General features: G+C 45.9%; 2 protein-coding genes across 5 annotated transcripts; one reads left to right on the top strand and one right to left on the bottom strand.

Annotated features, from left to right (window-relative positions):
* On the top strand, positions 7,508-14,740 carry LOC8069058. Of its 4 annotated transcripts, none has more exons than XM_021448898.1 (15): positions 7,508-8,046; positions 9,210-9,347; positions 9,747-9,903; positions 10,342-10,450; positions 11,396-11,446; positions 11,732-11,853; positions 11,948-12,023; positions 13,021-13,133; positions 13,366-13,438; positions 13,550-13,612; positions 13,728-13,790; positions 13,875-13,961; positions 14,048-14,090; positions 14,206-14,295; positions 14,376-14,740. In XM_021448898.1, the coding sequence occupies exons 1-13, from the start codon at positions 7,767-7,769 to the stop codon at positions 14,084-14,086; spliced, it is 1,371 nt and encodes a 456-aa protein (XP_021304573.1). In that variant the 5' UTR covers positions 7,508-7,766; the 3' UTR covers positions 14,087-14,090; positions 14,206-14,295; positions 14,376-14,740. The 4 variants fall into 4 exon arrangements, with proteins under 4 accessions (XP_021304573.1, XP_021304574.1, XP_021304575.1 ...); XM_021448899.1 differs by having other exon boundaries at positions 7,522-8,046; positions 13,024-13,133; XM_021448900.1 differs by having other exon boundaries at positions 7,522-8,046; positions 13,369-13,438.
* On the bottom strand, positions 16,143-23,017 carry LOC8069057 (LRR receptor-like serine/threonine-protein kinase ERL1). Its single transcript, XM_002436362.2, has 26 exons — positions 22,424-23,017; positions 21,970-22,041; positions 21,662-21,733; positions 21,487-21,558; positions 21,123-21,194; positions 20,870-20,941; positions 20,717-20,788; positions 20,557-20,628; positions 20,400-20,468; positions 20,219-20,290; positions 20,052-20,123; positions 19,898-19,969; positions 19,748-19,819; positions 19,593-19,664; positions 19,436-19,507; positions 19,259-19,330; positions 19,070-19,141; positions 18,922-18,993; positions 18,771-18,842; positions 18,613-18,684; positions 18,459-18,530; positions 18,301-18,371; positions 18,090-18,221; positions 17,648-17,986; positions 17,172-17,542; positions 16,143-16,956 (listed from the first exon to the last, which is right to left on the bottom strand). The coding sequence occupies exons 1-26, from the start codon at positions 22,642-22,644 to the stop codon at positions 16,591-16,593; spliced, it is 2,937 nt and encodes a 978-aa protein (XP_002436407.1). The 5' UTR covers positions 22,645-23,017; the 3' UTR covers positions 16,143-16,590.

Below are 23,288 nucleotides of genomic sequence, written 5' to 3'. Positions count from 1 at the left end.
AGGCTGCAGCCCCTGCCCGGCTGCCCCACCGCCACTCATGCCTCGCGAATTCGCGATGCTTGATTGCTTGCTGCCCCGGCGCCGATCTCCCGGACTCCGTCTCCGACGGGCGGGCGCGCGGCCTCCGTCAGTGACCAGTGTCCGCTGCCATCAGCACGTAATCATCTGGTCTCCGGCGGCAGGCAAGCGTCTGCATCGGCTTTTGCTGTCCATGTCCATGGAAAGAACGCCCAGCTGCCACTCTTGTTCGCATCCGCCGCCGCGTACTGGCTAGAGCCGTCAGTGTGAGCGAGGTAGTCCCAGGCTCCCAGCCAGCCCCGGGACGAAGCCCGCGGCACGCTCGCAACTTCTGTTGCGGAAAACGACGGGGGCGCGTTGGCTGTTCCTGCCTGACGACGCCGAGAGCCGTGGCGGGCTCGGCGAGGAAAACGGCGGCGGCAGCTGGACAAGGACGTGGAGGAGTTGAGCTGCCAGACTGCTGCCAATGAGCTCCCAAAGCTGGCCCCCCTTGGCCGCATGCGCTCCCACCGTTTTCATTTTCTCTGTGGGCTAGCACTCTAGCAGTGATCTGTGGCGTCTATTCTATACGTGGACGGCCGGTGAAGACGAAAAAGATTGGCAAAACAGGAGTGTTCCTCACTTCCTTTGGCTAAGGGTTCACTGAACTCTTTATTTAGCTGGTAAGACATGACAAAAGATACTGTTGGCTGATTTGTTGTGAGAGAAAAATATTAATTAATAACTTACAAATTCAGTTGATAAAGCCAAACGAAGGTCATGTTCTTTTTTTTTTTGAATCGAGCGAACCCATTTCTATCTATGGGTTGAGGAAAAAAAAGGAAATGCAAACTTGGTAAGGGCGGCCCTAACACGACCATTAACCTAGGTAGCTTCCATGTTTGGTCGAGTCCTATAGCTAATACTCATAGGTGGCTTAGTCATAGTGTGTTGTTTTCTGTTCTAAGTCCAGTTTGGATCTTCTTCTTAATAAAATAGCCCTCCTACTCGGTTAAACTGAGCCCTAATTTGTAACTTTGACACTTATGCCGGAATCAATGGAAAATCATTTAGGTGGGGATCTCCCCCTTCCGGTGAATCTTTTTAAAAAAAACTGTACCACTGAGGTAACAATAGAAAGTTAGCCGTGTCAATCAAAATAGCAAGTACAATTTTCTTGACACGATAGGCCAGCGTTGCTGCTGCGGGGCGCTGCTTTTTTTTTTTTGGTGAGAAAATGCTGGCACTGCTTCTGCAATGTGCCGAGCGCAATGCTGCGAGCCTGGGGGGAGGAATCTGCAATCCGAATCCCCCTGGGCCGTAGTTGATTTCTGAGAAGCCAAAAAGCAAAAACTTTTCAAGATTTTCCGTCAAATCGAATCTTGTGACACATGCTGGAGACATTAAATATAGACGAAAATAAAAACTAATTGCAAAGTTTATCTGTAAATCGCGAAATGAATCTTTTAAACCTGTCAAATAAAAACGAAAGTGCTATACTTCCGAAAACCAAAAGGTTGGAACTAAACAAGGCGGCCTGGGTCACACGATCGGATTGCGCCCTGTTTCGGCCACACACCCACGGGCCACGGCCGTGCCCGGTGCCCCACCCACCACCGGCAGTCCTGGACTCCTGGTCCGCCGTCCGCTGCACATGCCTCGCGCTGCCCCGAACCCGAACCCGAACCCGATCTGGCGATCTCCTATCCCCCCGCTCGCTGCCGGAGTCCGACGGGCAGCCGGGCCGTCAGTGACCACTGTGTCCGCTGCCATCAGCCATCAGCCATCACCATCAGCAAAGCATGCATACGCATCCGTCGGCTGTTGCTGTCCGTGTCCCTGGACCTCCTCATCACATGGCCGTCCGTCTCTCAGCACGTACGTACGAGTAGGGCCGCCATCGCCCATGGAGGAAGCACTGGGCTTGTTTAGGCCTTGTTTAGTTCACTCCGAAATTCAAAAAGTTTTTAAGATTTTTCGTTACATCGAATCTTACGGTATATGCATGAAGCATTAAATATAGACGAAAACAAAAACTAATTACACAGTTTATCTGTAAATTGCGAGACAATTTTTTTGATTCTAGTTAGTTCCTAATTGGATAATATTTGTCAAATAAAAACGGAAGTACTACATTAGCGAAATCCGAATTTTTTTCGGAACTAAACAAGGCCTTAGTTTCCATAAAATTTTGTAAAATTTTTCAGATTATCCATCACATTGAATCTTTAGATATATACATAGAGTATTAAATATAGATAAAAATAAAAACTTATTGCACAGTTTGGTCAAAATTGACGAGACGAATCTTTTGAGCCTAGTTAGCCCATGATTGGACAATATTTATCAAATACAAACGAAAATGCTACAGTGTCGATTTTTCAAAAAAAATTGGAACTAAACAAGAAAAAAAAGGCAACCAAAACTCCAACTGGGAGTGTTTCGACTAGCGAAACCTTCTGCTTTTCTCTCCATTTGACTGGCAGAGGAATAAAAAAAGGGAGACGGAGGGACTCCTTCTCCAGGAAGACGTTGAGAGCGTGGTAGTGCCGTGTGCGGGGGTGAAATGGTAAACGAACGCAAAGCCGAAAGCCGAAAGTGTGCAGCAAATCCGCGTGCCGTCGTCCACTGCCACGCTAACAAGACACCTTTTACTTTCCCTCTCTTTGCAAAAGCAAGCGATAAACAAACATACGAAACAAGAAGCATCTAATCCTAATCGCGTCCTTGCCGTGCCGTCGATCGCCAACACGTATTCTAGCTGCCACCGTGTCTGATTACTCATTACTTCATTAGACAGGGGATTGAAAGTCCGTTTGAGTCCCATGAGCTGGCTAGCTACTAGCCCAACCAATAGCTTAAAATAAACAATGAAGCTAATAGAAAAAAAAATGCCTCTTACTAGATAACTACTATACTATAGTAGCTATTAATTAGCTAGCTGCAGGATTAAACGTAAAACCATGGCTTAGCTAACATGTCACATGTCAGTTAATAGCCCTACTAATATAAAAGCTATTAGCTGACTTCGGCCTTGTTTAGTTGGCAAAAATTTTTGTTTTTGGCTACTGTAGCATTTCGTTTTTATTTGACAAACATTGTCCAATCACAGAGTAACTAGGATCAAAAGATTCATCTCGCAAATTACAGGTAAACTGTGCAGTTAGTTTTTATTTTTGTTTATATTTAATGCTCCATGCATGCGACCAAAAATTCGATGTGACGGAAAATCTTGAAAATTTTTGCGAACTAAACAAGGCCGGGCTAGCAGTCTGCAGCTAGTAACAGTTTAGATGCTCTAAGCTACAGTGCACGTGTGAGGCTGTGACGGGTGGTGTACTGGTGTGGATGCGCGCGGTGGACGCAAAGGCCACACCAGACTCACACTCCACGGCCCATCACTAGACACCTCACACCTGCACTCATGGGCCTGCATCCAGCTTTGGCCCAACCGACGTTCTCGGCCGCCGGGCCGTCGACCTCGTTGTCACGGTGTTCTGGACTTCTGGGCCTCTCCCAGTCTCACGCCTGACCGAAGCAATCTCGAGCCCCGTGTCTGTCGCGGTGTCGCCTCCAGCTCCGGCTGCCGCCGGGCGCCGGTCCAGTGGACTGGCCACAGGGGCGTGTTCCTCAGATTTGGTCCAGTCCAATCAGCTCTCAGGCGCCGCGCCAGCGGCAGTGGCTGGCCACGGCAGTCAGCACTGTAGGAGACGGTACGATCGCCGTGGGCCTGCGCGTGTATATCTTAGGGCTTGTTTAGATGAATTTTTTTTGATTTTGACAATGTAGCACTTTCGTTTTTATTTGACAAACATTATCTAATCATGGAATAACTAGGCTTAAAAGATTCGTCTCGCGATTTACAGACAAATTGTATAATTAGTTTTTATTTTTATCTATATTTAATACTCCATGCATGTGCCGCAAGATTCGATGTGACGTGGAATCTTGTAAAGTTTTGGGTTTTTGATGCATATAAACAAGGCCTTAAGTTGCTACGCAGAGGGCATCAATGGCGATCTGATCGGGGTGGACCGCCGATGCGCCGCAGAAGCCTCCTCTGCTACCACCGGGGAGGCCCCGACGGCGAGCAATCAAAGCCCCCGCGTGAGTCCTGACCGCCTCGGCGCCACGGATGGTGCCTAGAGGCGCAGCGCCAGCGCGCAGGTGGCCTGTATCGGCTCCCACCGGACCACCAGTGATCGCAGCGACGCAACCGCGTCATGCCGTCATGTTTCATTTTGTACAGTGTGTGTATTTTACCAATTGATTGAATTAAATAATACTCAGATTAACGAGCTAGCAACCATCAACATACGTCAGAGATGAGATGGTTTACGCTCGTACTCCGGAATTAAGCTGCCCAATCTTTGAAACCGCCACGGACCCATACGTATAAGGACCTTTTTGTTTTTGTGTAATTTGTTTTTGTGTGTATTTAATGTTTCGTACATGTGCCGTAAGATTCGATGTCACGAGAAATCTTGAAAACTTTTTGAATTTCGGGCCGAACTAAACAAGACCTAACTATACCGACTTGAACAAAAGACGTTGTACTCTACGCGGCAACAGTGTAGCCAGCCGTGCTCGAGTGCTCGTACACCCAATTTTCAAAAAGCGTGCGCGTGCGCGCGTACAAATCCGCATGACCCGTCTGGCGCGTCGTGATACTAGGGACTAGGGTGTACGTGTACAGTGAGCTCTGCCTCTGCATGGGATGGGGGGCGCACGCGCCACGTACGTGCTCCTACGTTACGCACGCTGCCGCCGCCGCCAGGCCTGCCAACAGTGCTGGCCGTTTGCTGTGGCCGATCGAGCGCGCGGACCCGTCTCCGCGGACCCGGAAATTATACGCCTCTACTGTACCGCTGCCACTGGCCGGAATTTATACGCCTCTGTCGTCGTCGTCTCCTCCTCCGACGAGCCTGTCCTTGTCTCGTAGCGGGTAAAGGATCGGCCGTGTACGGCGAGGTGACACGGCCAGCCGGGGCCGGGCAGGTCCAGCCAGGAGGCGCCGGAGTAACGGACGAAAAGGGCTCGCGTGTACTAGTACGCTTGCTCATTGCTTGTGCTGCGCCGTGCAGATGCACGCGACTCGCAAGCGTCAAAGCTGCCAAAAAAAAAAAAAAAGCAGCGCCAGCAGCAGACGGCAACGCTGGTCAGCTTCAGTGCCGGCACGGCGTCAAAACTGGCGAAACGATCGCGTCACTCGACTCCTCCGTGCAGGAATACTACAGTAGTACTACTATCAAGGTGATGAAGTTCAAAAAAATATTGGAGGGTTCAAGTTTTGAATCCGAGCAAAATTTGTCCCAAACCGATGCGCGTTGGTGGTGCAGGGCGACCTCGAGAGAACCGGGATCTCATCCCGGTGCGTGCGACCGCTGCACTGGCTGGAGTAGTCTACTAGGCAGCCGGCAGCGCCACGGAATGGAAGAAGAGAAGCCGACAAGCAACGCGCCTGTGCCTGCTCACATCGGATTCCTGCGCGCGCCTTCCGAGGCGAGGCACCCGAGCCGGGAGGTGGGAGAGGGCCGGGGAAATGACGCCCGTGCCCCTGCTCGCCTTGAAGTCGCCCGTTGGGTGGGCGTTGGCCCGGTGCCCCCGTCTCGGCTGTCTCGGGTCGGGCTCGCCTCGCTCCATCCTCCACACCGGTGGCCTTGTTTAGTTCCAAAATTTTTTGCAAAATCGACACTGTAGCATTTTCGTTTGTATTTGACAAAAATTATCCAATCATGGACTAGCTAGGCTCAAAAGATTCGTCTCGTCAATTTCGACCAAACTGTGCAATTAGTTTTTATTTTTATCTATATTTAGTATTCCATGCATGCGTCTAAAGATTCGATGTGACGGAGAATCTGAAAAATTTTGCAAATTTTTTTGGAACTAAACAAGGCCCTGCTTGGCGTTGGACCCGTTGGGTCTTCCGGCGCGGCGCGACGCACTGCCAGATGGAGAAGGGGCACGCGACGTCGTGGGTCCGACCCCGAGATCAAGTGCAAGCGCCTCAGCGTACTTTTCAGATAGCACCCTTGGTGCCGGCGGCGGGCATGTTCTTGCTTGCGCTTCCGGATTAGCTTGTGGATTTGGCCTTGAGTTTGGTCAAGCTCCAATACGAGGTGTGTGTGTGTGCAGGAGAGGTTCTCAACTAACTAACAGACTATACCTATTATGTTATTAGTTGAGATAAATGACTCAAATGAGCTAATAGCTAATTAGATCAATCTCAATGCAGTTTTCAACAGCGACACATTGGCAAATTTATTAACTTGCCAGCTTATTTATGAAGAAAATATGACACTCACTGTTAGAGTTATCAACACAAAAGCTGATGATAATAGTCTTGGTAACTATATGTCACGAAACTCCTACTAAGAGCCTATTTGGAGGGGCTCCTGCGGCTCCGACTCTGGGTACTATAACAGTATTGTGGAGGAGCCGCCGGAGCCCTAAATCCCGAGCTTCTGTCGCTCGTGCTGCTTGCATGTTGTTTTTGCTGGAGGCCTCCTCCCTTTTGGCTCCTTGCTACATGACAACAACAGGGCTGAATCGCAAGGAGCTAGAGCCCTAGGAGCGGTGCCAAACACTGTCTGAGACTAACCTTATTAGTTGGGTGATTGATAAGACATGAGCTAATTCAAACAGGATCTCACCTAATTATTACCTGTTTAAGATATAAATAGGTCCAAAAAGCCTCAAACCCCTAGAGTTTATTTGTATCGTGACTTGGCAGACAACTTGCTGGCTAGGCAGAGACCCAAGCCGCTACATGCTCAAAATTAACAGCTAAGCTGCCTGGCTAGACAAGGTTGTCCCGATGCTAACCAAGCTCCTAATGCCTCTTACTCTGTTCATCACATCTATTCTATGTTTCAATACATAAGAAGTATACATACTCCATTATAAATCGTTTAGACTTTTTAATATACATCTATTTTGCTCTGGATATAATAATAATATGTTTAGATAATAGCAGAATGAATAAACTAAAAATGTCAAAGAGACTTATACTTTAGAACGGGAGTAATAAATTGTACCATTCATTGATTTATTTAACTGCATAAAACAGCTGCTGTTTAGTTGCAGCAACAGCTCCTACATGGGCCTTGTTTAGTTCCCAGAAAATTTTGCAAAATTTTTCACATTCCCCGTCACATCGAATTTTTAGACGCATATATGGAGTATTAAATATAGACGAAAATAAAAACTAATTGCACAGTTTGGTCGAAATTGACGAAACGAATCTTTTGAGCCTAGTTAGTCTTTGATTGGACAATATTTGTCAAATACAAACGAAAGTGCTACAGTGTCGATTTTGCAAAATTTTTCGGAACTAAACAAGGCCCATGTATAGAGAAAAAAACAAACCAACCGTATAACAATAACTTCTCAATACCTACCGCATCAGCTGCCACTTGTTTCCAACACCGGCAACGGTACTGTGCACGATTCTATGGTACCCCCTCTGCATTCTCCTGCGCTGCCGCAGTGGGGCTGCACCAAATCCGCCGTCCAAGCGAGAATCCGGAAACTACAGGGACCCAGCCGTAAATTTGCTCCCCCAAGCCCCAGGTCAAATCCTGCACACGCCGAAGCCCGAGTCCCGTGCCGAACCCCGCATTTCAAATTCCTTCGGCTTTCCCTTCTCCCCTTCGGCCGCTCATCCGGCCAGGCCAGCCTTCAAACACCTCGCCGCCGCCCGCCGCCAGCCGCCGTGCCCGTCCCGGCGTGGACGGGCGATAGAGGCCGGTACGCCCCGTCCTCCCGGCATGGACAGCGACGACGAGGAGATGTGCGACGCCGCCGCCTCCGCCCCGTCCTCGCCCGGCGGCGGGGTGGGAGAGGGGGAGGGGGAGGAGGCGGGGGGCATGGACGACGGCGGAGACGGGCGCGAGGAGGTGGTGATCATGGATGTCATGTGGTTCCAGGTGGACCTGGACTACGAGTTCGACGCGCCCAGGTGGTTCGACCTCACCCAGGAGGAGGCGCCGCGGGATGCCGCTGCGGCGCAGGAGTGGTTCGCCGCCGCCCCCAGCTATCCACCCTCTCGTGCGTGCTCTCTCTCCTCCTCTCGACTCGCGATTTCTACCTTTGTGTCTCCGCGCGCGTGGAGGGCTGATTCGGGGTCAGACGGGAACGGGGGTTGTCCCGTGCGATCGACTCTTGCGTTTGAAATGCGACGCTCCAGCACTCCGACGACGATATGTGTTACCGCAGGTTTAGTAGGGGAATCCGATGGATTTAGGAAATGGGCCATTTGGCGAGTTTTTTTTCCCTCTTTTTTTTTTCTTTCTGTTATTAGTGTCCCGTCCGCCTCAATACATAAATAAATGATCGGGTATGGTTATCGAGTCGTTATTGGTGGTGTTTTCATGGGTAGAATGGACAGATATGCGCAATTTGATCTTTTCAGCTCTCGTTGAAATCATGGTGCATAATTGAATTGGTCCCCATGTTAAGCCGATTGACCGTTAGGAAATTTGTGAGAAGCTGACTGTTTCTCAATTATGGTGCTGGGCTATGATGGTCAAACGTCACCCATCTAGGATAAACTTCCATGATTAAAATGTTTGCATGTAGATCTCCAGTTTCCAGTTATTAAACTGGTGTATACATATAGAGGAGCTTGATTGCCAGAAGCCAAGAACCAGAATATTACCTTGACACAAGAAGAGAAAACAAAAAGATACAGAGTGAATGCGAATAACAAAATAATAATAATAATAATTGGGGATAACATTTGCTTGTGGCCATATCACTTATTGTTATGATGTCATTTCACAATGTCATGAGAAAGCTCATGCACTTGCTGTTGCCAGCTATGTAGTTGAGGAGTTGGCTGCTAGTGGTTATGGAAGAAGCTCTTCAGATATCAGAAATAAAAATGATTTAGATAAGGCGATAGCAGTGTATCACCACATTTTCATGAGTATAGCTGCTTTTCTTTTCTCCTTAACACCGTCTGACGGGGAGAAGAGTGATGCCTACATCTTATAGAGATAGAGAGGAATAATTCGAAAAGGTGACTAGTTTTTTTTTTGTTTTTTTTTTGCGCATGATTCAGTACTGTGATGTTAACATGCAAAATCATGGAAACCTGCAATGATAATTGTTGATGGATTCCTTGTACAGAAATGTTTCGCATGTTACTTTATTTTTCTTTGTATTCCTAGTAAATATATCACTAACCTTTCATCTTTTTGTTTCTGCAGCCTTAATTACCAAGATGTTAGCTGAAGACCTTGGACTACAAACCATTAGAAGCATTGCAGATACAAATGCTTTGCATTGTTCTACAGCTTCTCATGAATGCTCCAGTGGTGTGGAGCAAAAAATCCATCGATTCGAAGGTCTTGAAAATCTAAATTCTAGCATTGAGTTTCTTGAAGTTCACTATTTCATTTCTAATCTGTTAATCTGTTTGATGATCCAGTTATCATCTCTATTACATTTTATTAAATAAGTGGTTGAATCAGTGTTTATGTGCTCCTTTTGTTCATGCTTGGGTGTTACAGTTAATTCTGAGCATACACAAGGACCCAAGCTTTCTTGAAAAAAATGTTGATACCTAGATAAATTTTTTTATTGATGAACAGGTGCTTGCTAGATTTTACAGATTGACATGTCTGACAATATGCCTATCCCTAGCTTAGCAATAGATAGAGCCTGTTTACCAGCTGTGTGCTTCTATATTTTCATTGATTTCTTATAGAAGTTTAAATTATTTACGGTTCGTTACTGCTAAATAGGGCGAAAACCATGCAATGGTGCATTGGAAAATGAACGCAAATCTCGCTTTCGAACTACCATGAAGGGCGCTTCATTGAGAGGCTCCACATTAATGAAGCCTACAGCCAGTCAATTAGCGAGGCAAAATAGACAAGTGGAAGTAAAGAATCCAACACAGTAAGTAATATTAATCTTGCTGACTTTTGTGAAGTTTATGTTGACTGACTATAAAATAAATTTTGAAATAGATTATGATGGTGATTCTCTGTACCACCTTTCTAACTTAAATCCTTATATTTACTTGACCAACTTGCATTATATGTGCTGTTTGGTTTGTTCATGTAGATGAACCATAAGTTGTGAAATATGTGTCTTTAGCACCGAGTGTATTTCAATATTATAATGACGAGTAATTTGTCCACATTATTTTTATCTTTTCCTTTTGCATTCTCCTTTTACAGTGTCCCCAAACTCGAGCATCTCTTACTATTATCTGCTACTGAATTTGCTTTCAATGAATGTCAATTTGTGGCTGTCTTTTTTAGCTAACTAAACAAATACTTCATCATGTGGTTTGTGAATACCTTTTTTAATCTCAATTTGATTTGTTTTCAGGAGTAAAAAGCTAGTGGGAGTTAGAAGCGAGAGAAGTACCGTAATCTCAAATGATTGCACTTACCAATCTGCGAAAAGACAGAGATTAGAGAATGGGCATCTCAACAAGGTACTGTACAGTTTTCATGTGGAGATGTGACATTTGCCAAATTTTCATGTTCTTGTTTTTTTTGAACTCTGAACTAATTTACAACCTTTTAATGATGTCAAACACAACAGCTAGTGAACTTTCTAATGTCTTCTCTACCAAGTGGTAGTTTCATTTGTTTCCACTTGGAAGCAAGTTTTTTTTTTTCAGAAAAAGAGTAGCTAATGTTCTCAAGTGGCGTTGTCATTTGTTTTAGCTGTGCTCTCTAGTGTTGGCACCAAAATGAATATAACTTGACTCCTAAGTAGCTTATCACAATTTTGATGCTTGGTCAACATGCAAAATATTATGGGCTCCATGTTGCATTTATATGTCATGCATATTATTCCTGTGTTTTGAAGGGAAATCCTAGTTTTCTTCCCGTAGAAACTAAGATTCATGTTACTGGAAGTAGCAACATTTTCAGAAGTTGGAAATATGCAATAACTTCTAATTCCGGGAAAGAAATTCATCTTGATGTGAACTACTCCCTTCATTCCAAATTGTAAGATGTTTTGACTTTTCTAGATGCTTTTACTACGCATCCAGATATATTGTATATCTAAATACATAGCAAAAGCTATGTATCTAGCACAGCTAAAACATCTTATAATTTCGAATGGAGGGAGTAACATTCTTTGATACATTTAGTTAGATGTAGATACTGCACTTCTTTTTTTGATAGTCAGTTGCTACCTTGAGTTGTTTGTGAGCATAACGTACAAATTGATTAATTGATACTCCCTCCTTTCAAATTATAAGATGTTTTGACTTTTCTAGATGCATTGCTTTTACTATGTATCTAGACATATACTAGTGTATATCTAGAAAAGGCAAAACGTCTTATAATTTGGAATGGAGGGAGTACTATTTTATCAAATAACTTTGCTTCTTGCTCTTTACTGAAGCTACTTGCTTGTGGCACAGGCTGCTGCTACTGCTACCCAGCATGAGTTTATTCATAAAAATCATGAAAAGGTAAAAGCTCCTAAAACCATCTGCTTAAATAAATTGATTATAAATCGAGATTTTATGCTGGTTCTCTTTCAGGTGTTGTATGGATGCAGTTCTCTGAGTCTCCTTAATTATATTTCTTTGTAAAAGAAATAAACACATACTTGCTAATTTTGCAACTAGTTGCTGCTTTGTCTTAAACCGCCCTTCTGTAAAGATGTTGGTGTTATATTACAAAACATAATTTCTAGTATTAGTTCTCTGCTCTCCCTCAAATCTTGCTTGACTCATTCTTACTTATGGATACAGAATCTTATGAACCAAAACTTGGATCGGCCCACTGGTCTGCCCAGATCGAAGATTACAATTCCTAGATCACCTAATTTGGCAACAAAGCTAAGAGCGGAGAGGTCAAAGGCTCTAAGATCAGTGTAAAGTCATTTTCTCTTGATTTCATGTTTTTATTTCCGAATATAGGGTACTTCCATTATGGTAGTTTTGAAATATTTACCTGAAACATGTCAGGCAAACTAATCCGAAGCAGTTAAATCAACGGGTTGCACCATATGCTCCTACAGTCCAAGTGGCATCAACTAGAAAGGTTGGAAGCATCATGCACTTCTTAATCTTTTAATTGATTATGAATTACGTTTAAACTAGTCTCACAACCTTGAAAAATAATGAGCAAATTGGCTCCCAGGAATATATGCTTCCCAGCAGCATGATTTGTGGAATGCTGTTAATCTAAAATCCTAGGTGTGATTTATGGAATTTACCTCCAAGAAATGAATGATTTTATAATGATCTGGACTATTGCTTTAAGGGAGCAAACTGAGTGGTACTTCAGTCCGACCGGGGTTGAACCCTGGTATTGCACCCAAAAAGATCCCCCTCACTGACTTGATCGGGGTCATACAGTTTCTTAATTATGATGCTGTGGGGTGGTTCTTCCCTCACAGGTTGAGTATTGCATTCAGGGGAACCGGTACATTCCTACTTCGCTGATTCACTGCCTGAATGAGCTTTATCTGAATTAGTATTGCACATCATTTAGGCCTGGTTTGGATGTAGTTGTATTCACATCAATCCACGTGTTGGGGTGGAACTTGAACTAAATTCCACCCCAACACACGTGGATTGAGGCCTTGTTTAGTTCCCAAAGAAATTTGCAAAAAAAATCAGATTTCCTGTCACATCGAATCTTATGGCGTATGTATGGAGCATTAAATATAGATAAAAATAATAACTAATTACACAGTTTGCCTGTAATTTGCGAGACGAATCTTTTGAGCCTAGTTAATTCATGATTGGACAATATTTTACAAACGAAAGTGCTATAGTGTCCATTTTGCAAAATTTTTTGAAACTAAACAAGGCCTGAGGTGAATCTGACGACATCCAAACAAGATCTTAATCAATTTTCATAGTCGAAGATGTTCTATTTGCTCCTATTTTTCCCCCACTAGAGTTCGTTTGCTTATTTGAAACAGTCGCTAAGCTTCTGGATTTACCATACATAAATGCTTTACTCTCTTTCTTGCACAGTTGTAATGTTGTATGCTTAGTTTCTGGTTCAATTTGAAATTTTGATCTTCTAGCAGGTAGTTCAACCTCTTCGGGCTACTGGTCATCATCATGCAAGCAAACAAGATGAGGATGTTGGGTCAAATGTGCCAGCATGTACATCCAATCACGCGAGGCATCTTAAGAGGTAAATCTATTATGAGATGTTGAAATCACCTAATCTATTGATTGCATCTGTCAAGGCATGATTTGATGTAGCAAAAGGTGATCAATCAGATTCCTTTTTGTGATCACTCTATGCAGCACCTATGATTTTACCAAAACATGGGCGATTTGGGCATGATGTAAACAGACACATGTCTGCAACCTTTTGTCTATTAACAAATGAACTTATGCATGTTTTCACTGTTGTCTTGTAGCAGTGTAGATAACAAACCCGAAGATTGCAGAGATGATCTGTTTAAATTTAAGGCCCGGCCTTTGGATAGAAAGGTAGCTGACATTAATAATATCTTCTTTCTATTTGTGAGCTCATTTTATGAAGGTTCCTGTCCTGCAGTATTCATAGAGTGAATGGTTCATCTTTGTACCTTCTGTGAACAGATGTTAGCGAGCAAAGGTGACGGTGTATTTCAATGTGCAAAAAGGAATACAACTGTGCCTAAGGTATTTTTGTAGTGATACTCATTTTCCCTTCTATATTTTCTTTGTTGCTTGTGACTGAAATAATGTATACTTCCTCGATTTCTCAATATCTGCATCTTGTGATTTTAAACCGTAGGAATTTAACCTATCAATAGGCAAGAAAGTCAATCCAGCTCCATTGTCTGAACTATTTAACAAGGTTTGTATATATATAGTAGCACGAAAGTCTTGTCACTACTCACTACATTCATTACACTGACATTTGCTTGAATAATTTTGGAAGCTTTCTTTAACTGCGGGAGCACACCAAAACCAAAATCGTGGAGTAGGGCGTCAGATCAGTCGTCTGCCAAATTATATCACTACCAAGGTTGTCTTGTTTCCCATTCACTTGTTTGTACTTGTTCTTGCATCTTAATTCAAAGCGCTCAAAAGTCTCTTTTATTGTATTGCAAGGACTGCAAAGAAAACATGATCGGTAACATGCATCACTAGTCTGGTAAGTACCTAGTAACGTTCATCTCCTTGATGAGATAACTGTCAACTGTCATGTTGTTTCACTAAGTCTCTTCTAATGCATGACAGACACCCTTCCATTTGTTTTCCCTTTCCAGACCCAGTCAATGGAGGAGTAGAATACACAGGATTTCTCTTTTGATAGTTAGTGGCTGGTTCAGACTCAACATCTCTCCACCGGCACAAAGGTATATTTACCACATCAGCATCGCCACCAGACATAATCGCGTTGTTGTGTTGACACTGCACCCGCTAAACTTGTGTGCAGGCCGAGCGTTTGTTTTGGTGTTTTGGACAGTTGACTTAGAAAGAAAAGCTCACATCCTCTTCGTTTTGATTTACAAGATGAAGGCCATACATTATCTGACATTAGTTAAGGCACCATGGTTGAGGTGCGTCGTCCGGCGTCATCGGGTGTGGAGCACCGTTTCTCGTCTCTCAGCTACCCGGAGCCAAATGAGCCATGGCTGTGATGGGATGGTTTTTGTACAGCAAGAGATAAACCATAGCCCATAGTGTCACTGTGGGGGGCGTCTCACCCGGTGTATCTGCAGTCCTGCGGCGTTCCGCAGCGACTCCAAAGTGTAACATAATGCAATCGCCTTGGCAAGTTCGTGCGCTCTTGTTCGTCTCCGCCATGCGCCCATGTTCTCCGAATGCATCAAAGCTCAGCTCCCACTCCCAGAATCTCCAGATGCGCTCTGCGGTGCAGGACAAAAATCTCAACAGTGCTGCCAGCGCCAGGAATCTCCTGGCCGGATCACAGTCGATGTGAGAACTGCTGCCGGTGGTGGTGACTGGTGACTGCTGAGGTCTGTGGCCTCGGAGAGCTGCCCAGTCCACGCAAGGCCGGCTCTTCAGGTCCCCCTGGAGGATTAACGCCCACGAACAAAGCGCAGTCCTGCACGCTAACTTGCTGCGATTACCTTATCTGGCGAGGTTGCCGGATTCTTCGCCGTGCTTTCTCATTCTCAATTCTTCAATGCGTGGTAACCGCCACAGACAAATCACCTGGTGTCTATGTACTGTAGCGTACAGAGTACAGACAAAGCTCGCAGATGCACTGGAGTTGCTGTGGCCTGTGGATGGTGGCAGCAGGAATCTCTGCCGGAGTACGTCCCGGTCCTCCCAGGTTCACAGTTGTGTCGAGCCGAGCAGTATTAGCCGGTGGCAGTGTGGCTCAGGGTCCTGACCCGGGGCCAGCCCAGCCGGCGTCGGTCGGGTGGGTCGCCGGTCAAGTGCGCACATCGGTTTGTCCCATCGCGGCCCCCCGGCACCTGCTCACTCCTCCCACGTCGCGTCGCCGGCGGACCCCGCCCCGTCTGTTCGTGTCCGGTCGCCGCCGGCTGGCCGCTGCCTCGTTGGACTGTGCTTCCGGTCCGGGCTGCCGCCTCCTCACGGGCGAGCGAGTTTTCGTTCCTGTCTGCACGATGCTCCTGTCGCGCTCCATTCCGGCACGAGGTGGTGACACTGTTCGGGGGCCGCCGCCTCGTCGTGAGCTGCATTGCATGGGTGGCGCACAGCGCAGTCACCATACTCCGACATGGCGTGCCAGTGGGCAGGCAGTGGCGCTCTGTGCGCGTCGACGCGTCACGCACGGCGCGTGCGTTCTCAGCTACATGGATCTGCAGTCTGCACTGCACCTGCGCCCTGCTTCTAACAGCCTTCCATGGTGCTCCACCTCAAAGCGAGCAGCGTCGTCTCGTCTGCCGGATGCCGGCAGGTCGCATCGCATGGTTGGGTCTAATCGGAGAAGGGAGCCGAGGGGACAGTTGCTTGCAGTTGCAGAACTGCCATTGACTAGCAGACGAGACACAGCAAGGATTCCAGCAGCAGTTGAAACTTGAAAGTAGAAACACACAGCCCTTTCAGTGCAAAAGTTTTCACCCTTGCTAGTTCACCCGTACTGTAAGTGCTAGCAGGTACAGTACTCATGTCAAGGATGACGGTGAACCAGCCAAGCAGGCATACTGAATTCAGTTGCAGCCATACCCATACACTGATAAGTAGTACAACGGAAACGTACACAGCAGGGGAAGGGAACCACAGGGCAGCTCATAAATAGCAGCCAAAAAAACGGTGATGCATTTCATTTACAACGTACCCTGTCCAATGCAGGTTGCATGGTTCGATTCAATGCGGTTCTTTCCAGGATCCAAGAAACTCACGTCCGGGCATAATGGCTCAGACGAGATTCATGGCGTTCACGGGACACCTCGTGCCGTGTGATTACACCAAGGACAACCAACGAACCAACCACTGCAGATCCGTCCTAGCAGCACCAGAATTACCTCTCCTCCTTCCATTTTGGACAACTTCTAAACCAACGTCCACAAGAACAATGGTGGCATGCATCGATCGTCTCCATCTACAGCGATCTCATAATCCTACCGCCTATTTCCTGCACTGTGCTACTATGCTTTTACTACCTTCTTGCTTCCATCTCTACTTGGGAGAAAAATTTTCTGGGGAGTTAGGGAGGATCATGACAGTGTGTGCTTGGATATGACCTCGCCGAACCGCACGAACCACTGCTCGTCGGAGGAGCTGTTGTCGCCGATGTCGTCGGGCAGGCCGTGGTTCATGTCGGCCGCCGCCGCGAGGAAGCGCGTGTAGTCGCCGGCTGCCACCGCCTTGGACGCGGGAGGCTTCGCGGCGGGTGGCGCTGGCAGGAGGGAGAGCAGCACCCTCGCGACCTCGTGCATGGTCGGCCGGTCCACGGGGTGCCGCTTGGTGCACAGCAGGGCGAGCTGGAAGGCCTTCCGGACCAGGTTCATGTCCGTGCACGTCACTGACACCTCCGAGTCCACAGCCTCCATCACCGTGTTGTCGTCAGCTTTTGAGAGTATCTACACATGCAATGCAACAAACATACAGTTTCACTCATGCAAGGCAAACCGTTCCAACAAATCACAGTACTTAATGTTATAATCACTAGTAGAGTAAGATGGATCTACACTGCATCACATTCTTTTTCATTGTTCAGCATTCACTAGCATGTGATTTCTATAAGAACGATTCAAAGGAGGATCTGGTAAAGGAGTTCAGTATGGGGACGACTTACCAATTGGTGCAAGTTGGATTCATTGTCTACAGCCTTCTTCCCGGTGAGCAGCTCCAGAAGGACGATGCCAAAGCTGTAGACATCCGATTTCTCATTGAGCCTCGACGTGCGGGCATACTCTGGATCAATGTAGCCAATGGTTCCAAGCACGTAGGTGGAGGCATGGGACTTGGCAGCCGGGACACATTTGGCGATGCCGAAATCAGAGAGGTGCGCTTCGAAGTTCTCGTCGAGCAGGATGTTTGAGGACTTGACATCCCTGTGGATTATGCGAGGGTTGCAGTCATGGTGAAGATAGGCCAGTCCTTGCGCAGCACCTACCGCAATCTTAAGCCTTGTGTCCCAATCAAGCTTCACCTTCTTTGATGGACCTAAAAATAACCATGGGTTATCAGAGTCAGAGATGTGTTGAATGAGGCATTTGCAAAAGAGTGCATGGAAGGAAGCAACACGAATAAAAGCACAGCAATCCTAACCATGAAGAAGATCCCACAGGGAACCATTTTCCATGTAATCGTAGAAAAGCAGGTTTCCATGAGGGGAGAGTGAGAAGCCATGAAGGCTGACGAGATTCCTGTGTCGGATGCTACCGATCGTCTCCAGTTCTGTCTCAAACTCACGGAGGCTGTGGTTATACTGACTGTAAAGCCGTTTGACAGCGATGGCTTTGCCGCCCTTGAGATCACATTTGTACACAGTACTTGATGCCCCATAACCAATGATGTATTTCTCGCTCAAATTCTCAGTCAACCTCATAATGTCTTCATAGGTATGGGTAGCCATGTCCATTTGAAGAACTACTAGCTTTGGTGGTCCTGAAATATGATCAAGAGAAGTAATATATGAGTGTTAACATATTTGGACATGGCTCTGTAATAGTATATTGCTATTCAAGGGGTGACTAGCACATGAACAAACCTTGCACTGGCTTGTCAGATCCTTTCTCAGGTGGCTGTGGCTGATTGGTTTTGTATATTGCCAGCAGCATAATGCAGAGTAATATGATGAAGCCTAAGATAATGCAAGCAACCGCCGTCCGAGAAATATTAACTGGAGCAAAAGTATGTAAAAGCTTGAGTTAGAACTTAGACATAAATAGACCAGTGGCTGCACAGGACTTGTCTGGTACCTTTTGTTCCATGAGAATGTCCACAGCTGGAGTCTTGGCAGTATACATGGAGCATTGGATTACCGACGAAGCTGCATTTAAATATGGGTTCCTTTGAGAAACTATGATTCAGTAAGAAAGGAATATCAAAGACCACAGGTAGAGCCATTTGTTTATACCTTTCCATCGGGAATTTTGAGAAGTTTTTTGCTGATGGGACGTGTCCAGTAAAGTTGTTGTATGACAAATTTCTGAAATGAAAACAACACATGCTTTAATGCTGGGGAATTAATTAACCATGTTGTTAGGACAAAGTTAGCACCAACAACATACAAGGTAATTAAGCTGAAGCAGTTAGCCAGCTGAGCAGGGATCTCCCCAACCAAATTGTTGTTGTTAAGAATCCTGTGCAATAAAATCACAGTTCAGTAGAATTCTAACGCACAATGCAGTAGAAATTCAACATAATAGTACCATGAAGGAGAACTCACAAGCTATCAAGGTTTTGCAGCTGTCCAAGTTCTTCAGGGAGATAACCAGTCAAGTTGTTGCTGGATATGTCACTGTACATTTAAAGAATAGTTCAGATGAATCATATAGTTGCACGATTACTAGAACACATCACAAAGGATGTTCACTTACATTACTTGGACACTTCTCAAGTTTCCAAATTCAGCAGGCACAGATCCAGTAAGATGGTTTTTACTCAAATTCCTGCATGAACAGTTGTGGACATTAGGCAACTATCCACATAGATAATAAGAATTCTAAAAGGTTGATCTCGACATACAATTCAAGAAGATGCTCGAGATCACCAATAGTAGGAGGAACTGGTCCAGAGAATTCATTGTAGGAAAGATCTCTGTGCCACAATGAAGGAAGAATGTAGTTATCAAAAATGAAGTGGCTGCAAGCCTGCAACGTTACATGTAACTCAGAATTCATAGCACTAGGTAACAGATAAAATGGATCTCCTTACAGTGTGTCCAAGTTGACTATGTGACCAAGCTCAGAGGGAATCTGGCCTTTGAAATTGTTTGAAGAAAGGTTCCTGAAATTTTTTAAGACATTCAGTTGCATGCCAGGGTCTGGTAAACTGAAATAATAATGCATTGTGAAGTGCAACAATTGTAAGCAAACTGCTGTTAATACTCACAGGTATGTCAAACTCTCCAACTCCTGGAAACCAGCAGGGATAGAGCCATTCAGTCTATTGCCATACACATTGCTGAGAACAAAACACAAATGATAAGCATGAGAAACATATACCTGTTCTGTTGAATACTGTGACAAATGCATGCTTACAAACTTACAATTTGTTCAGTGCACTGCAAGAGCTGATGTTTGCAGGAATATGACCCTCAAGATTGTTGTTGGCAAGATTCCTAGAGAATGTAGAACTTATCAGAAATTGCAGAGACCAAAATAAACACTAATTTGCATACTTCCATACAGGATATGTTCTTACAATTCAAATAACTCTGTGAGTTTGCCAAGCTCAGCTGGGATTGTGCCCACTAGTTCATTGTCATTCAGCTGCCTGGATGGAACAAATATTGACGTTCATTAAAATTATGCACAACAGGAGCACAAAATTATTTAGTTAACAGTAACTTACAGGTAGCTAAGTTTACTCATGTTCCCCAGTTCTGGTGGTATATGTCCCGTGAGTTTGTTGCCATGTAAATAGCTGAAACGAATGGTGATCAAACCATGAATAAAAAGAAATGAAGACAGCTTTGGGAAAGAAGAATATTGTTGATGATACTAACAGTTTGCCTGTGTAGGACAGGTTGCCAAGTATCGGAGGAATTGGTCCCACAAGTTCATTCTCGCTAAGATCACTGAGAAACAATTTCAGATAAAGAACTCATTATGGGCTAGTAAAGATGAAGAAACCCAAAAGCATGGATTCAAGTGTCATTTTTTTTGTACTCACAGGACAGCAAGAGCCTGCATGAGGCCAATCACTTCTGGAATTTTGCCAATCAGTCTATTTCCTTGAAGTGACCTGTAAAACAACAACACAAAGATTAAACCGAAGGACTGCATGGTACTGTATGCATGAGGACATAAGTCTGCTGAAGTATAGAAGGTATGAAGACAACAGGAAGACTTACAGTGTGGCTACTTGAAGGTAACCTATGTTGTAAGGTATTTCTCCAGAGATTTGGTTGTATGAAATATCCCTGCATGCCAAATATAAAGTAAGATGAGCATCATAGCAACATAAACAGGAGAACTGAAACACCAAAAGAATCTCCAGAACCAACGTACAGAATCTCAAAGCTAGTGCAGTTCCCTATGCCCTCTGGAATTGTTCCTGTGAGATTGTTCCCCCTTACATCACTGCATATATGGAAGGAAACCAATGTCAGTAAGATCAAGCTGCAGCTTATGCATCAGGACATACAACGGACCAGAGCTGTAAACTTACAAATACCACAGGCCAGTCAGTTGGCACATATCAGGTGACAGAGTTCCAGTCAGTGAATTGCCCCTCAAGCCTCTGAGGATCAAGATAACAGAAATGTTATCACCTGAAAACTTGTTCTCAAGTGGGCAAAACAAAATGATGTAGAGCTCTTACAGGTATTGCAGTACTTCATTCCAGTAGATGAGCCTGGGAATGTCTCCGGTGAGCTTGTTCTGCGCCAGATCCCTATTACAAAGGGACAAACGGACATTTCATTACCAAGACAGCATAATAAGTGGCAAAGAACACAAAAGGAAATTCCTTTGGCATGCACAATAAAGCACAAAAGAGTAGGTGAAACAAACAGAACTTAAATCGCAAAAGAAGTAAAAGGGTCACGGATAGAGAAAGGTCCCAGGAAACTCACAAGGTCTTGAGATTTGGAATCTGGGACAGTGTGGAAGGGATGGGTCCCGTGAGTTGGTTGTTCTTCAAAATCCTGTCAAGAAAGGAGAGAAAAATGTCACAAAAGCAGCAATCCTAGAGCACTAGAAAAGAGTAGGTACCAACTAGCAAGACACAAACCACAAACAAGCAAATTTCTTGCACCGTAACAAATGTCTGCATCACACGTTATAATCATGACTGCAGCATATGCAACAGCCTCCCATTTTTACTGTAACCACTAAGATACCCAAGTATAGGTGGGTGCCAAAGTGACCATATCCTAAAAGTCATAGCTCTTGGTAAAAGTCAGTCAGGAAACAGGAATAGAGAGAACTAGAGCTTACAGGTCCTCAAGCTGTTTGAGCTTGGAGATGGAGAAGGGGATGTCTCCATACAGCAAGTTTCCAGACAAATCCCTGCAGAGACAAGAAAAAAACAGAAACCAATTTAAAAATGGCTAATCGACAACGAAAAGATAGTAACACAATAAAAGAAGACTTGCTTGATTTAGGGACATACAAATATTTTAAGGAGACACAATCCCCAATCTCATCTGGGATTTGGCCTGTGAGCTTGTTCAGCTTGAGATCCCTGCACGAGCAAATCATTAGCACACAAATAAACTAATCAGCAAGCCACATCTAGGATGTGTCGGCTTAAAAGTAAATAATTAAATAGTACTAAAGAACTGTGTCACATCATGGCACGAGGGGTCAAATCAGATGCGGTGTAGTAGGATTAATAAAACGGTGTTGCAGGTATAGTCAAATGCACAAAATCTCAGGCCGATGCAGGAAATTGTACGTTTCTCCAAGTCATCCACTTACACGAACTGTAGGCTCTTGAGCTGCCCTATAGCCGGCGAGATCTCCCCTCCGAGGTTTAGATTTGACAGGTTCCTGTTTTTTCCCGCACAGAAAACAATCTCATCAGAAGATTCTTCTATTTTTCAGCAAACCAATAAAAAAAAGGACTCTTTACTTCTTCCCCAACAAAATGAGCAACAAAAACAGAGCACCATACGGATATGGAGCACCACGGCAAAGGAGTGTCTTGAGAAGAAAACTTCAATGGCCGAAACAAGCTCCGATGGCAAAAAAGAAAGAACAAATTCTGCAAGGTGCCATCTTCTCCTTGTTCCCCCAAAAAAACAGTGTTTCCGCCTGATCAAGAACGCAAGAAAAACACGGCAAGAAGCCAAGCGGAGCAACAAATGCAGGAAGCGGGGCGGGAAGATTCCAAGAGCACGGGAGGAGGAGAGGTCGAGGAGAGCGCACGCACAGGCCGACGACGGCGAAAGAGGCGGCGTCGCAGGCGACGCCGCGCCAGGCGCAGTGGTCGCGGCCGCCGTCCCAGTCCGCCAGCGCGTTGGCCGCGTTCCCGAACCCCGCCTTGACCGCCATCAGCGTCTGCCCGTCTCCGTCCCCTTCACCTCCTCCCGCCGACACCGACACCACAGCCGCAATAAGCAGCACCACCGCCGCCGCCGCCCTCGCTGCCATTCCCGCCCGCGAATCCGCAAGAACCTTTCGCAACCGTCGCTTTCTTGCCCAAAGCCACCGCCTTTCCGGCAACAGCCAACCCGGGCGGGCCAACAAGTCCTTGCCACTGCCTGCTCAGCTAGCACCGGCGCAAGTGCTTCTGCTGCTGCTCCATGCCCATGTCCATGTCCATGTGACGGGCACCACGAAGGAGGGAGTGAGGGGGCAGGGAGGGAGTAGGAGTGCGAGATGTTCTGCGTGCGATGCGTTTTTGTGGTGGCGCTGGCGATAGCGACGTGACTGTGGTTGCTTTCGGGGGGCAGCCGCTGCTCTGCGCGCAGCGAGGAGAGAGAGCGAGAGCCGAGAGGAGGGAGGCGGAGATCAGAGCAGGGCATAGCATAGGGTGGTGGTGGTGGGTGGTAGGAGAGAGAAAGAAGACGGAGGGAGAGGGCGTTAAGGCTGACGGTCCGGGGCCCACCGCGTCAGAGACTGGGCCCCCCTGGCATACGTGTAGCCTGTAGGGGCCCGTGGGCCGTGGTCTTCTCTGTTTTCATTTTTTCAAAAAACCAAAACCCCCTCCACGCCGTTTGGCTCATTGCGGTCGTCCGCCTGGAACCTCAATGACACGTAGGCCCCCACCATCCGCCGGATGCCACCTGTCAGTG

This window comes from Sorghum bicolor, chromosome 10, assembly GCF_000003195.3.
Source record: "Sorghum bicolor cultivar BTx623 chromosome 10, Sorghum_bicolor_NCBIv3, whole genome shotgun sequence".
NCBI classification, from domain to species: domain Eukaryota; kingdom Viridiplantae; phylum Streptophyta; class Magnoliopsida; order Poales; family Poaceae; genus Sorghum; species Sorghum bicolor.
This window is presented reverse-complemented; position numbering and strand designations above follow the sequence as displayed.